General features: G+C 37.9%; 1 protein-coding gene across 1 annotated transcript in view; it reads right to left on the bottom strand.

Moving 5' to 3' along the window:
* The window catches only part of CHM (CHM Rab escort protein), a 237,326-nt gene that overhangs the window by 150,516 nt on the left and 70,776 nt on the right, over positions 1-16,034 (bottom strand). Inside the window, exons 3-4 of the mRNA XM_052662673.1 lie at positions 8,872-8,944; positions 3,178-3,302 (exon numbers count right to left, since the gene is read on the bottom strand). Coding sequence (XP_052518633.1) covers positions 3,178-3,302; positions 8,872-8,944 — 198 coding nt within the window. The remainder of the gene's footprint in view (positions 1-3,177; positions 3,303-8,871; positions 8,945-16,034) is intronic.

Raw genomic sequence — 16,034 nt, 5'->3', positions numbered from 1 at the left:
GGCTTAAAACTCAACGTTCAAAATACTAAGATCATGGCATCACACAACCAATGCTTCAGAAGTTGAATGAACTGGGCTACAAAGTTTTGCCTCATCCGCCATATTCACCTGACCTCTTGCCAGCCGACTACCACTTCTTCAAGCATCTTCACAACTTTTTGCAGGGAAAAATGCTTCCAAAACCAGCAGAAGGTAGAAAATGCTTTCCAAGAGTTTGTCAAATCCCAAAGCATGAATTTTTATGCTATAGAAATAAACAAACTTATTTCTCATTGGTAAAAATGTGTTGAAAGGTAATTGTTCCTATTTTGATTAATAAAGATACGTGCTGCTGCTGCTGCTAAGTCACTTAAGTTGTGTCTGACTCTGTGTGATCCCACAGACGGCAGCCCACCAGGCTCCCCTATCCCTGGGATTCTCCAGGCAAGAATACTGGAGTGGATTGCCATTTCCTTCTCCAATGCATGCATACTAAGTCACTTCAGTCATGTCTGACTCTGTGCGACCGACCCTATGGACAGCAGCCCTCCAGGCTCCTCTGTCCACAGGATTCTCCAGGCAAGAATACTGGAGTGGGTCGCCATTTCCTTCTCCAAATAAAGATATGTGTTGAATCCTAGTTACAATGATATAAAATTCACAGTCTGAAACTACAACTACTTTTTCACAAAATAATCACTTTGGGAAGTTCCAAAAGTGAAACCGAAGAGACCAGGAATCAAAAACAAGATGATTTCCTTTGCATTCAAAATGTATCATATCATTACTATCATGTAAGAAACAAATCGCTAGTCTAGGTTCGATATAGGATACAGGATGCTTGGGGCTGGTGCACTGGGATGACCCAGAGAGATGATATGGGGAGGGAGGTGGGAGGGGGGTCCAGGGTTGGGAACTCATGTACACCTGTGGTGGATTCATGTCAATGTATGGCAAAACCAATACAGTATTGTAAAGTAAAAAAATAAAAAAAAAAATTTAAAAAATGTATCATATCAGTCATTAGGAATTATAAACACTAATTGTCATGAAGAGTAGAGAAATCAGAGGCCTTGAAACAGCAAAAGTATCTCTCAAAGGGCCTGAGTATGACTGTCACTATATTCTAGTCAAGCAGTATTCATAGACACACAATAGTTATGAAATATTTATTCCTGCTTTTGCTAAAGCATATGACTTAACAGCTGAGATCATCTTTTGTTCTAAATCAGCCTACACTGGCTCTGAACAGTATCAGAGTTATACTTGTCTTACTGAATGCCATTTAGCATATGCAAATTATAATCTGTATCTGACATTTCAAAGGCTGTCCTTTTATATAAAATCATAGAAAATTAACTGTGTATTAATGACAGAAAATGCTAGTTACCTGACAGATATGAATATAGGTTAAAAAATCAGTGACAAGTACCTCAACTTTTAAAGGGCTCAGGTCACTGTGCCACAACAAGGCTATGTATGATGACAGTACACATCCTAAAAAATCTCTAGTATCTTGGATTTTAAGTTTTAATTACTATTATAGAGCTTGACATTGATGTTTTAAATCCCTTGACTTTATCACTACTTCAAAAATTGCACTGAACTATTTCATGGTTACCTTTTAGCCCATTAACCATGTAATCTGAAAAAATAAACTATTCTAATTGCTTTAAAACAATGAATTCTTTCACTTAGAAGGAGACACTGAAAGCATTACTTTTGCCATTCTCTCATGATTTAAAAAAATATGCCCCAAAATGTCATCACCACTGAATTTGTTTTTTAATTCAAAATTATAATTTTGCATTTTGCTATACTGAATATTATCTAAGAAGGGTTAGAAGAACATCAAACTAGGATTAAAAAACCCTGGGTTTTTAATCTAAGACTCCACTGCTACTTAGGGTTTCCCTGGTGGCTCAGTGGTAAAGAATCTGCCCACCAATACAGGAGATGTGGGTTCAATCCCTGAGTCGGGAAGATGCCCTAGAGAAGGAAATGGCAGCCCACTCCAGTACTATTGCCTGGGAAATCTCAAGAACAGAGGAGCCTTGTGGGCTACAGTCTGTGGGGTTGCAAAAGAGTCAGACATGACTGAGTATGCATGCATGCCACTGCTAACTAGCTTAGATATGGATTTGACATTTATCAAGCCCGATGAACTTCAGCAAATTAAACTGTTTGAGCTTCACTGAGGACTCTAAAAAATCTAACTAACACTATTTGCTCTATACTAGCATAGGACTGTTGTAAGGATGAAACAAGAAAATATATTTAAAGAGCTTGGTAAATTACAAATTATTAATGTAAGATTATCTAAACAAAGAAAACTTAAAGTTACAGTTTAGTGTTTTCTTCCAGTTTTACTGCAATATAACTGACATACATTACTGTATAAGCTTAAGCTGTAGAGCATAATGATTGATTTACTACATATATCATGAAGTGACTATCACAATAAGTTTAGTGAACATTCATCATCTCATACAGATACAAAATTAAATAAATAGAAAAAAGTATTTTTTCTTGTGTTGAGAATTCCTGGGATTTACTCTCTCAACAACTTTCATATATAATACAAAGCAGTGTTTATTATCTCCAGTGTTCTTGCCTGGAGAATCCCAGGGACGGCAGAGCCTGGTGGGCTGCCATCTATGGGGTCGCATAGAGTCGGACAAGACTGAAGCGACTTAGCAGCAGCAGCAGCAGCAGCAGCAGCAGCAGCAGTGTTTATTATATTAATCATGTTGTAAATTACCTCTCTAGTACTTAGTTATAACTGAAAGTTTGTACCTTTTGATTGCCTTCATCCAATCCTCCCTGTACCCCGTTGCCACCCCTTACTACAATGTTACTGGTAACCACAAATATGATTTCTTTCTCTCTTTTCTATGAGTTTGCTTGTTTTTGAAGTTTAATTACAATGACATTGATGAACCTAGAGGATATTATGCTAAATGAATTAAGTCAGACAGAGAAAGATAAATACTGTATACCACTTACAAGTGAAATCTAAAAAAATAATGCAAATGAACAAACATAACAAAACTGAAAGTTATATTTTTTTAGACGGCAAGCATATCAAGGAGACTTGTAGCAACCAATGCCATGTAAATTCTTACTGTCGGCTTCTTCTGAAAAGATGTGAATATGAAGTCATTAATGTCACTTATTGTAAATAAATACTTATCATACCTTGCATAACAAAACACTTCCACATGTTGAATTGTTTTGTCTGTCCTGCTAAGAGCAATAGCTTCTTCATTTTCAAGGATCTTCTCTTGCCATGCTGGGCATTCATTCACAATATCAGTGTTTTCCTAAACAAAATACGGATGAGAAATTCTAATTAAATTGGGTAATCTGAACTTCTACTTTTCTGAGAAAATTTATATCTTTCTAAATTCATGCCTTTCCTTCCAACCCATCAAAACTCAAAGGATATTACTTCAGAGTCATTGAAGCAACTCCAGCATAGTGTGTAACTTTAAAGGAAGGAAAGGAAAATAATGTGTAAAAATCTATCCTATCAAAAGCTAATTCTTGTTTACCAATTTCTATCAGGATATGTGACGTTTTGATGCAGTCATTTGGATATGGCTGTTGTGACACTGCTTAAGAACTGGGACAACAAACCCTCCATCTGCTAAGACTCAGCCATATCTGATGCACATATTGTGCGGGCTAAGTCACTTCAGTTGTGTCTGATTATTTGTGACACTAAGAACTGTAGCCCTCCAGGCTACTCTGTCCATGGAATTCTCCAGGCAAGAATACTAGAGTGGGTTGCAATGCCTTCCTCCAGGGGATCATCCCAACTCAGGGATCAAACTCATGTCTTTTATGTCTCCTGCATAGAAAGGCAGGTTCTTTATCACTAGCACTAACTGTGAAGCCTCGTCCAAATATTACTCATTACTAAAAAAGTTTTAAAATTTTGTTGTCAAAACAGCAGGCCCAAAATTACTTCATTCTACTTAATTTCAGATTTTTGAAGGTTGGTCAGTAGCTGTGTCAAATCTTGATTATACGTAAAAGTATTTTTGAAAAGTATTCAGCCCAGTATAACTAAAGACTTTATAATAATCAACCTAAATATTTCATACTTAGAAGTACTCTAAAATTAGGAATGCATAATAAAGTATATAAACTCTTAGTAGGGCTTCCCTGGTGGCTCAGATGGTAAAGAATCTGACTGCAATGTGGAAGACCTGGGTTCAATACTTGGGTTGGGAAGATCTCCTGGAGAAGGAAATGGCAACCCTCTCCAGCATTCTTGCCTGGGAAACCCATGAACAGAGAAGCCTGGCAGACTACAGTCCATGGGGTCACAAAGAGTTGGACACAACTGAGGAGCTAACACACTTTCAAATTCTTACTAAGGATTGAAAGTGGCCTTTTAAATTTTTCAATAATTTCCAATTATATGCTATGGAGAAAATCACATCATACAATATTCGAATACAGGGGATTTCTGAAGATGTCAAAAAACCTTTCCAAATCTCAAGGGCCAATTTTTAATCTGTTCAAAATTTTATTCTACTTGATATACATCTCTCAGAGAAAAAAACAATATTTAATGTATTATAAATGCTCAATAAACTAGTAGTGAGATATAACTATAATAGCCTTTGTTTAAAGTAAACTCACCTCAGAAAATTTTAAAACTTACAGATTTCACAAAGTAGGCAATAATTATTTTTAAAAGGCTCTACTGTCTTGAATTTAACATTTTAAACTGACAAAAAGTAGCAGCAGACAGTTCTTATTATCAAGTATAATTATTAGATAGTCATTAAACATCCCAACACAAAAGAAGAGGAGGTGAAGTACAGGAGCTTTGAACAGGGTTACCAACCTGAGAAAAAGAAGCATGTGAAGGGAAAAAGGATAAGATGACAAACTCAAGATGCTGGAGTAGTAAAAGAAGCATTAAAATAAATGTCTACAAAAATACCATGTTTTAATAAATCTAATCCATTACCAAAATTTATTTTTTAAAAATTCCCTTCACTCACCCAAAATTTTCCATTCAGACAATTAAGATATTTATATTTAGGTTGCTGTTGTTCTGAGAATCTAGGCTAAATTTTCTCATGGAAGGACTGAATATGCTTCAATATAAGATGACCCTCACACACACTTGCCAAGGATTACATTCAAAAAATGGTTCCTGATCAACATAAAATAATTGAGGTATATTGATAAAAAAATAGCTAAATGAATCTATTTATAATTTACTTTCTTGATTTATACATAGCTTGAATTATTACATGAAATGTTACTTCACAAATATTGCTTGTTTTTCCACAGTCTAACTATATACTGAATTGCATTCAAACTGAATCTTCAGTACATTTTCAACATCAATTTCTTTGTCATCACTACAGGTACTTTTTGAGTCACTTATTAAATCAATCAAGAAAATTAAATGCTTAGTTTGATACTTGGTACATGATAAGTGCTTAATAAGTCTTAGCTGTATTATTCTTAGTTAACTGAATACAATGTTCTAGAATCTATCACCCTTCTTCCCCAAATGTCTAAACACTTTTGAGATACAGCAGTTTCTTAGTCTATGTATGATGCTCTCAGAAGGAATTCCATGTCAAGCTACATGTACCATTTATAGAATATTAGGACAGTTTTTAATGTCTCATAAAAACTGGTAAACTCCAAGACATAACCAACTCTGCATGTAAAATGTATGCTGTAAATGATATTATAAAAATTACTTTAGAATGATGTCTAACATTGGAGTAGTGAAATTCTATTCTGGGGGGGGGAAATTACTAAATATATATGAAATTTCTTTCCTTGTTTTTTGTTTTTAATTATTCTATCAGGTGACATATATAAGCAAAATCACCAATGACACATCATTTCAAATTAATGTATCTTCCCAAAATACTTAGATTTCTCCCCCAAAACATACTAACTGAAAGAACTAGTAATATGTGAGATTTTTTAAGGATAGAGATATTTTTTTGAAAGAATATTTTGGAGAAAAATACTTGCCTCATTTTGTGTATACAGAATAATTACAACATGGTATCAAACATATATGATTTATTCTTCAGTCAACATATTTATTTATACTTAAAAAGGGATGCTACTATATTTTAGTAGCATTGGGATAATATTAGCTGAAAAGGTGACTACAGAATTTTTGTTAAATAAGTAAATAAAAATTATCAACCTTATAATACAAAAGAACCTTCAAGTCTTCTTCAACACAGAGTAATTGTATGACACAAAATACAATCTAGTAAATTAAAAAAGAAGATAAGGGAGAACAAGATGGTGGAGGAGTAGGTGGACATGGAGTACATCTCTCCATGGATACTTCATGAATATACCTTCAGACACAGAAGTGCATGCAGAACACCAGCTGAGAGCAGACAGGAGTACCTGACCAGCAGAAAAGAATATATAGAACCACACAAAACTCAGCAGAAGGAAGGAACTAGGGGAAACATCAGGAGTGTTAGTAGGACTGAACCTCCCCTCGGTGGGTAGGGGAACTGAAGCAGGGGTCCGATTCCCACACTGGGGCAATTGTCTGAGTCAGAGGAGAAACATTTAAGGCTGAGAGTGAAACAACTGATCTGTGGCAGCCTAAATGGAATGAGAATCAGACAGTCCTTGCCACAGTCATACATACCCCAGACAGTGACGCAGGTCCCCTAGAAGGTGCAGCCACTGGGAGCTGGAGTTTAGGGATTGTGGAGCAACCCCAGGTCGAGGGCTGCTGTTGACTGTGGAAGAAACAGATCGAGGGGATGTAAGAGAGGAGACTGTGGTGGGAAATGCCTGTGGAAGAAAGCCAGGCAGCCACGGAAGCAAGGCGATATTGCCGAGTCACGCGTAGGGGGTGGGGCTATCACCAAAGCCTCTCTCTCTCCATGCCAGGATCCAGCAGCTGAAGGATACAGAGGCTGATCCATCAAACGCCTGACACACTGAACTACAGAGTAGGACCCCACACAGGGTGCTCCTTTAAGAGCCTGATAGGCCGATCTAAAAAGTAGGACCCCAGGCAGTGGGGCCCCTCTATGTGCTTGACACAGCAATCAACAGAGAAGGACCCCAGGAAAGGAAGCCATGTAAGTGCCTGAACAGTCAGAGAAATGGAGAAAGACTGGCCAAAGAGGTCTTCTGATTGCCAGCTACAAGAGGCTCAGAGAAAGACTCTGATAGGGCCATAACTCCTCTGGCGGAGGCAGTCCATGTCCCTGAATACTTGCACTGCCAAGGTCTCCACAAGCCAACCAGCTGTGCCACCTTCACACACAAACGGAACTAGGGCAGAGCTGCCACAGGTGAAAAAAAAAAAAACACTTCTTGCGTCTATGCACACAGGGTCACTTTGGTCACGTCTAACTCTTTGTTGACCCTGTGGACTGTGGCCTGCCAGGCTTCTCTGTCAGAGAGGGGGATTCTCCCGGCAAGAATACTGGAGCGTATTGGCCAATACTGGTTGCCACAACCTTCTAGAGCACTATATTTCCTGCTGCCCTAGCCGCCAACTCCCCTGAGTACCTGATGCTGCCAGAACCTGTGACCCAAGAAGTTGCACCACCTCCACACCTGGTCCTCACTGGGGCAGACCCAAGTCCTCCAGGGCAGCCTCAGGAGCAAACCCCAGTGGACGACGCACATGCAGAGGTGAAAGTAAAACCACAATTGAAACCCAGGGGCAGTGTGGCTAAGGTAGAAGACGCAAAACCTTCCCACCAGCTGTACAAGCTGCAGATTAACTCTACACGATCAACTAGGCAGACTCTATGTCCAGGAATATATAAAAGGACATTGAGAGCTTTCACAAAAGAAAACACACTAATTCTGATATCTATGGACACTGGCGGCAAGAACACACAGAAGTAGGACCAGATTAGAATCTGAGCTGCCCCCACAACAGGTTCAGAGGTTGGCACAGTGATGGAGGGCACCCTAGGGAGGTGAGGTGGACTTTTCCCAGTGAGGGAAAGGACTCTGACAGCAGTGATTCAATAAAAACACTTATTATTCTTATGTTTTTACTTGTTCTGTAGAATCTTACGGATTTTTACGTTTTACTTTTTATTTTTTTTGGTTTCTTTCCCCCGCCCCCTGTTGTAGTTGTCAGTTTTACTGGCACTATGAAATCTAAGTAAGTTCCTGAGCCTTTTTATTTTCTCAGTCACATTTTTATTGTTATTATAAACCTCTGCCTCTATGTTGGGCTTTTGCAGTTCTGTGGAATTTTCCTTATTTTCTTCTTTCTTCTTCCTTTTTTTTTTTCCTCTCCTTTTTTACTTTTAATTTTTAAAAACCTATTACTATGTTTTCTACATTTATTCCTTTGTTTGCTTTTCCTACTGTTCTTTTCCTCTTGCAATTAATCTTTAATGTATATAAATCTTTATCTTCCTCTATTTAACTTTGTATATCTATCCTTTCTTTTGTTCCTTTCCTCTCAACATATTTGTTAGTTATGTTTACATTGCTTTATTCCCCACTTGGCACCTTGCTTCAATTTTGTTTTCCAGTTTGTGCTTTAGTTAGTTTCGTTCTTAACTGGAAGATATAATTTTTGGTTCCCTTTGTTCGCCAGGTCCATCTATTGTACTTTATTTTTGTTGGACTGTTTTAATTATGCTTATGAGTGTATATGTATATGCATTTATTCAGTCACAGTTTTTATTGTTGTTATAAATCTCTTCCTGTTGGGGTTTTGCAGTTCTGTGGGATGGGGAGGGAGATGGGAGGAAGGTTCAAAAGGGAGGGGATATATGTATACCTATAACTAATTCATGTTGAGGTTTGACAGAAAACAACAAAATTCTGTAAATCAATTATGTTTTAATTGAAGGATAATTAACTAAAAAAAAATAAGAAGAATTTTACCTGGTGTTCCTTTAGCCAGGACAACAGACCTGAAAAGCTAAAACTGGCCCAGTTTCCTCCATAGTAGCTTCTTCTGTAACAATAAAAAAAAAAAAAAAAGAGTAAATGAAAGGGTATAAAAAATCTAATCACTGATCTTCATCCCGTTTCATTTTAAACACTGCTACCTCAGACTTCAAAAGCACACATAATTGGGATGTGGAGAATCAGAGGAGGTAATAGAACAAAATAAATGGAAGTGGGACTTTCAGGCCTCAAAGGTAACTTTTCATTATATAAGGAGTTAAAAAATCTCTTTGGCTTCCTTGGAACATTCTGCACTGCTCAAGTGTCTCTGAGCAGGTGATAATGAACAAATTTTACTTCTGAGTTAACAAAAATGGCTGGAAAGAAAATCTTGGTAGATCTCAAAGAAGGCCACTGGGAAAAACTGCTAATTTTCCACAAGCAGTAAATATCCACTGCCAGCACCACCAGAGAACTCATCTCACAAGCATAAATACATAAATAAATTTATTTATACATACACATATTATTGGCTATTCTAGTGGTAGGCCCTGTGCCATTCTAAGCCTCCAGGGCCAAAAATAAAAGTAGATCCTGAGACACGGTTATTCACATCAAGACTTCTGTGATAAGTATAAGAACAACAATATTTCTACTGATAACTGAACTATTCTTCACTCCACAGCGCTGTGAAAATCATTCCATTTTATAAAACCCAGAGATCTTCTAGCTAGGATCAGATAAACCCTGTACACACTGGACTCCTAATTAATTTCTGTTAGTAGCAGATTTCCCCTAGAGAAGGAAACGGCAACCCACTCCAGTATTCTTTTGGGAAAATCCCTGGCAGACTACAGTCTATGGGGTCGCAGAGAGTTGGACACGACTGAGTGACTAACACACAAATACATACGCACACAGTAGGAGACTTCTGGTAACTAGAACTCTCAGCACTATATATTGGGCTTCCATATCCTTACAAAATTCATCATGTTGCACTGATTCTTTGTATGATGAGCCCCCAAGTACACTAAAATCCACCTATAACTTTAGTTCTGAGAGATTGTTGGTTTTGTTTTCATTTTTGCTTCACTAGATCTTTCTCTAAAGAAATAAAAATGTATAAAAGGCCTTTTTAAAACAAAAACTCAAACCTCTAATAGGATATCTAAAATTACTCATCCATAATACTACTGAATAGCCTCTCAAAATCCCTATATAGATTTCTCTTCAATCAACTCTTGATTGGTCTTAAGAACAATCAGTTTTACCCTCAAATTTTTTACCAAAAAGCAATGCTTGCTCTAAGAGAGAAAATGATTAAACCAAACAACTGTGAAAGTAGACCTACTAATAACAGATCACTACTTATAATCTGATAGTTCTCTTGGGGATAATGCATATTCATACACTGTCCATATCCTGAGAAAACATTAAAATTTAGATAGAATTTCAACTATACTCTCAATTCCAGTTGTTGGAATCAAGAAAGCTTAGAAGCAGTGATACCTTGGATCAGAAACAACAGGGGAAGAAAAAGGTGGGCAATAGCCAGTATAGAAGAGAAGGATGTTAGATTTAGATTTTCCAAAGCAACTTTATACTCTCTTCTCCCTTGCCTGATAATAATACACTTCTGCCATCCCTTCCTGTCATCTAAACATCAATATAATACTCAACAAAATTATAAAATGCCCTAAGCATTGACAAACAAACCCCTGAAGCAGTGATAAAAAAAAAAAAACCCACTGTCTTTATATATTTTGCTGAGATATTTAGATTTCTGTTCATTGTTATTCTTCAGTTGCTAAGTTGTGCCCAACTCTTTGTGACCTCATGGACTACAGCACGCCAGGCTTCCCTGTGCTTCACTATCTCCCAGAGTTTACTCAAACTCATGTCCATTGAGTCGGTAGTGCCATCTAACCATCTCATCCTCTGTCACCTCCTTTTCCTCCTGCCTTCAATCATTCCAAGCATCAGGGTCATTTCCAGTGAGTTGGCTCTCTGCATCAGGTGGCCAAAGTATTGGAGCTTCAGCATCAGTCCTTCCAATTATATTCATGACTGATTTCCTTTAGGATGGACTGGTTGGATCTCCTTGCAGTCCAAAGGACTCTCAAGAGTCTTCTCTAACACCACAATTCAAACGCACCAGTTCTTCGGCGCTCAGCTTTCTTTATGGTCCAACTCTCACATTTGTGTGTGACTACTGGAAAAATCACAGCTTTGACTAACAGAACCTGTCGGCAAAGTAATGACTCTGCTTTTTAATATGCTATCTAGGTTGGTCATAGCTTTTCTTTCAAGGAGCAAATATCTTTTAATTTCATGGCTGCAGGTATTCCCATCTCTTTAAGAATTTTCCAGTTTGTTGTGACATTGCAGTCAAAGGTTTTAGTGTAGTCAATGAAGCAGAGATTTTTCAGGAATTCCCTTGATTTTTCTATGATCCAATGGATATTGGCAATTTGATTTTGGTTTCTCTGCCTTTTCTTAATCCACCTTGTACATCTGGAAGTTCTCAGTTCACGTACTGCTGAAGGCTAGCTTGAAGGATTTTGAGCATTACATTGCTGGTATGTGAAATGAGTGAACTTATAATGTAGTTTGAACATTTTTTGGCATTGCCTTTCTTTGGGATTAAAATGAAAACTGACCTTTTCCAGTCCTGTGGCCCCTGCTGAGTTTTCCAAATTTGCTGTAATATTGAGTGCAGTGCTATAACAGCACCATCTTTTATCTTTTGAAATAGCTCAGCTGGAATTCCATCACCTCTACTAGCTTTGTTCATACTAATCCTAAGGTCTACTTGACTTCACACTCCAGGATGTCTGGTTCTAAGTGAGTGACCACACCATCATGGTTATCTCAGTCATTAAGACCACTTTTGTATAGCTCTTCTGTGTATTCTTGCCACCTCTTCTTAATCTACTCTGCTTCTGTTAGGTATTTGCAATTTCTGTCCTTTATTGTGTCCATCTTTGCATCAAATGTTCCCTTGGTATCTCTAATTTTCTTGGATATATCTCTAGTCTTTCCCATTCTATTGTTTCCCTCTATTTCTTTGCACTGTTCACTTAAGGCTTTCTTGTCTCTCCACGCTATTCTCTGGATCTCTGCATTCAGTTGGGTATGTCTTTCCCTTTCTCCTTTACTTTTCACTTCTCTTCTCAGCTATCTGTAAGGCCTCCTGAGACAACTATTTTGTCTTCTTGCATTTCTTTTTCTTTGGGATGGTTTTGGTCACAGCCTAATATACAATGTTGTGAACTTCTGTCCATAGTTCTTTAGGCACTCTGTCTACCAGATCTAATCCCTTCAATCTATTCATCATGTCCACTGTATAATCATAAGGGATTTGATTTAGGTCATATCTGAATTGTCTGGGCTTCCTAAGTGACTCAACTGAAAGAATCTGCCTGCAATGTAGGAGATGGGTGTTTGATCGTTGGGTTGGGAAGATCTTCTGGAGGAGGGGATGGCAACCCACTCCAGTATTCTTGCCTGGAGAATCCCATGGATAGAGGGGCATGGTGGGCTACAGTCTATAGAGTTGCACAGAGTTAGACATGACTGAAGCAAATGAGTACATATGCATATCTGAATGGTCCAGTGGTTTTCCCTGCTTTCTGTAATTTAAGCCTGAACTTTGCAATAAGGAGCTCAAGATCTGAGCCACAGTCAGCTCCAGGTCTTGTTTATCTTCAGCTGCAAAGAATATAATCAGTCCGATTTCGTTACTGACCATCTGGTGAGGTTCACCTGCAGTCATCTCTTATGTTGTTGGAAGAGGGTGTTTGCTATGATCAATGTGTTCTCTTGGCAAAACTGTTAGCCTTTGCCGTGCTTCATCTTATATGCCAAGGCCAAACTTGCTTGTTACTCCAGGTATCTCTTAACCTACTTTTGCATTCCAATCCCCTATAATGAAAAGAACATCTTTTTTTCTGTGTTAATTCAAGAAGGTCTTGTAGGTCTTCATAGAGCTGTTCAATTTCAGTTTCTTTGGCATTAGTGGTTGGGACATAGACTTGGATTACTGTGATGTTGAGCAGTGTGCCTTGAAAACAAACCAAGATCATTCTGTCATTTTTGAGACTGCACCCAAACACTGCATTTGGACTCCTTTGTTGACTATGAGGGATACTCCATTTCTTCTAAGGGATTCTTGCCCACAGTAGTAGACATAATAGTCATCTAGACTAAATTTGTTCATTCCCGTCCATATTAGTTCAGATTCGTAAAATGTCAGTGTTCACTCTTGCCATCTCCTGTTTGACCACTTCCAACTTACCTTGATCCATGGACCTGATGCTCCAGGTTCTTATGCAGCATTGTTCTTTATAGTATCAAACTTACAGAGATGGGAATACCAGACCACCTGACCTGCCTCTTGAGAAACCTATATGCAGGCTAGGAAGCAACAGTTAGAACTGGACAAGGAACAACAGACTGGTTCCAAATAGAAAAAGGAGTATGTCAAGGCTGTATATTGTCACCCTGCTTATTTAACTTATATGCAGAGTACATCATGAGAAACACTGGGCTGGAGGAAGCACAAGCTGGAATCAAGATTCCCAGGAGAAATATCAATAACATTAGAGATGCAGATGACACCACCCTCATGGCAGAAAGTGAAGAGGAACTAAAAGGCCTCTTGATGAAAGTGAAAGAGGAGAGTGAAACAGTTGGCTTAAAGCTCAACATTCAGAAAACTAAGATCATGGCATCCAGTCCCATCACTTCATGGGAAATAGATGGGGAAACAGTGGAAACAGTGGCTGACTTTATTTTTTTGTGCTCCAAAATCACTGCAGATGTTGACTGTAGCCATGAAATTAAAAAATGCTTACTCCTTGGAAGGAAAGTTATGACCAACCTAGACAGAATATTAAAAAGCAGAGACATTACTTTGTCAACAAAGGTCTGTCTAGTCAAGGCTATGGTTTTTCCAGTGGTCATGTATGGATGTGAGAGTTGGACTATAAAGAAAACTGAGCACCGAAGAATTGATGCTTTTGAACTGTGGTTTTGGAAAAGACTCTTGAGAGTCCCTTGGACTGCAAGGATATCCAACCAGTCCATCCTAAAAGAGATCAGTCCTGGCTGTTCATTGGTAGGACTGATGTTGAAGCTGAAACTCCAATAGTTTGGCCACCTGATGCGAAGAGCTGACTCATTTGAAAAGACCCTGATGCTCGGAAAGGTTGAGGGCAGGAGAAGGGGATGACAGAGGATGGGATGGTTGGATGGTATCACCGACTCAATGGGCATGAGTTTGGGTAAACTCTGGAAGTTGGTGATGCACAGGGAGGCCTGGCGTGCTGCGGTTCACGGGGTCGCAAAGAGTTGGACACGACTGAGTGACTGAAATGAACTGAACTTACTTTCACCAGCAGACACATCCACAACTGAGTATTGTTTCCTCTTTGGCCTAGCCTCTTCATTCTTTCTGGAGGTATTTCTCTGCTTTTCCTCAGTACCATACCTAAAGACCTGGGTGCTCATCTTCTGGTGTCATCTCTTTTTGCCTGTTCATACTGTTCATGGGGTTCCTGAGGCAAGAATACTGCAGTGTGTTGCCATTTCCTCCTCCACTGGACCACATTTTGTTAGAACTCTCCACCATGACCCATTAATCCCGGGTGGCCCTGCACCGCATGCCTCATATCTTCATTGAGTTACACAAGGCTGTGATCCATGAAATCATTTTGGTTAGCTTTCTGTGATTGTGGGTTTTGTTCTAAATGCTGTGAGATTGTTGTTTTTGCTTCTTTTGTCTGCCCTCTGATAGATGAGGAAAAGAGGCTCTGGCAAGCTTCCTGATGGGAAAGAGACTTTTTTTAAGACAGCATAAGTCCTAAGTGAGAAGCTCTGGCTACTGGGTGAAAGCTTTAAGATCGAAGTAAATTTTTTAATGGCTACATCAATTTATAAGTAATAAATATATACCAGAAATTTGACAATCAGGGTAGACAAAGGTTTTTCAGAAAGGGCACAGAAAGCAATAAAAACTTTTGATAAATTAGAATTCATCAAAGTGAAAAACTTCTCCACAAAATACATCAGTTTAAAAAAATGAATGGGCCAGGTACAAAGTAGAAGAAATATTCACAAAACATATCTGACAAAGGACTAGTATTTATGATGTATAAAAGAACTCTCTCAACTTAAAAATAAGACAACTATTCAAATTTTAAACTGACCAAAGAGATTGAACAGACATTTCACAAAGGAATACCCACGTGCTTAATGAACACATGAAAAGATGCTGAACATGATGAAATACCACTACACACACACTAGAATGGTTAAAAGGAAAAAGATTTACAAAACTAGGTGTGGACGTGGATGGGCAGAATGCTCTGGCATTTTGGTGGGAGTAAATAATGGTACAAAAACTTGGAAAACTGTCTTGAACTTTTTTATAAAACTAAATGTGTACTTATCCTATGATCTAATGATTCCATTCTTAGGTATTTTCACACAGGAAAGCACATGTTCACAAAAGACTTGTACAAGTTTTTTCATAGCATCTTCATTTGTTAATAGCTTCAAACTAGTAACAACTCAAATATCCATCAGTAGGAGACTAGATAAATAAGTTGTGGTATAGCCATATGATAGATACTATTCACCAATTAAAGGAATAAACTACTGATATATATATATAACAACATAAATGAATTTCAAACAACGTTATAATAAGTGAAAGAAGTTTTGCCCCAAAAGAGTGCATTCAGGATGACTACTTTTATATAAAGTTTTAGTTCAAGCAAAGTTAATTGATCTATGGTGAAAAACATCCTAAGAGTGGTTGCTTTTGAGGGTGGGAGTAATGGCAGAAACTGACTTTGAAGAGGCATGAGGGAACTTTCTGAAGTGATGGCAATATTCTTTATCTTGATAAGGTTCTTAATTACACAAGTAAATGCATTTGCTAAGAACTTATTAAATGGTACACTTAAGATCTGTGCATTTTACTGTAATTTTATCTCAAAAAAAGAACTAAAAATAACTAGCTAATGATAATACATGCTGAAGGGTTTCAGACTGAAGGTACTGGACATATACAACTTACTGTGAAATGTCTAAAACAATAAGATGCAATAGTAGATTAAAAAATTAATAAATGGATAATTATATAATAAAGC

Source organism: Budorcas taxicolor, chromosome X, assembly GCF_023091745.1.
Source record: "Budorcas taxicolor isolate Tak-1 chromosome X, Takin1.1, whole genome shotgun sequence".
NCBI classification, from domain to species: Eukaryota; Metazoa; Chordata; class Mammalia; order Artiodactyla; family Bovidae; genus Budorcas; species Budorcas taxicolor.
This window is presented reverse-complemented; position numbering and strand designations above follow the sequence as displayed.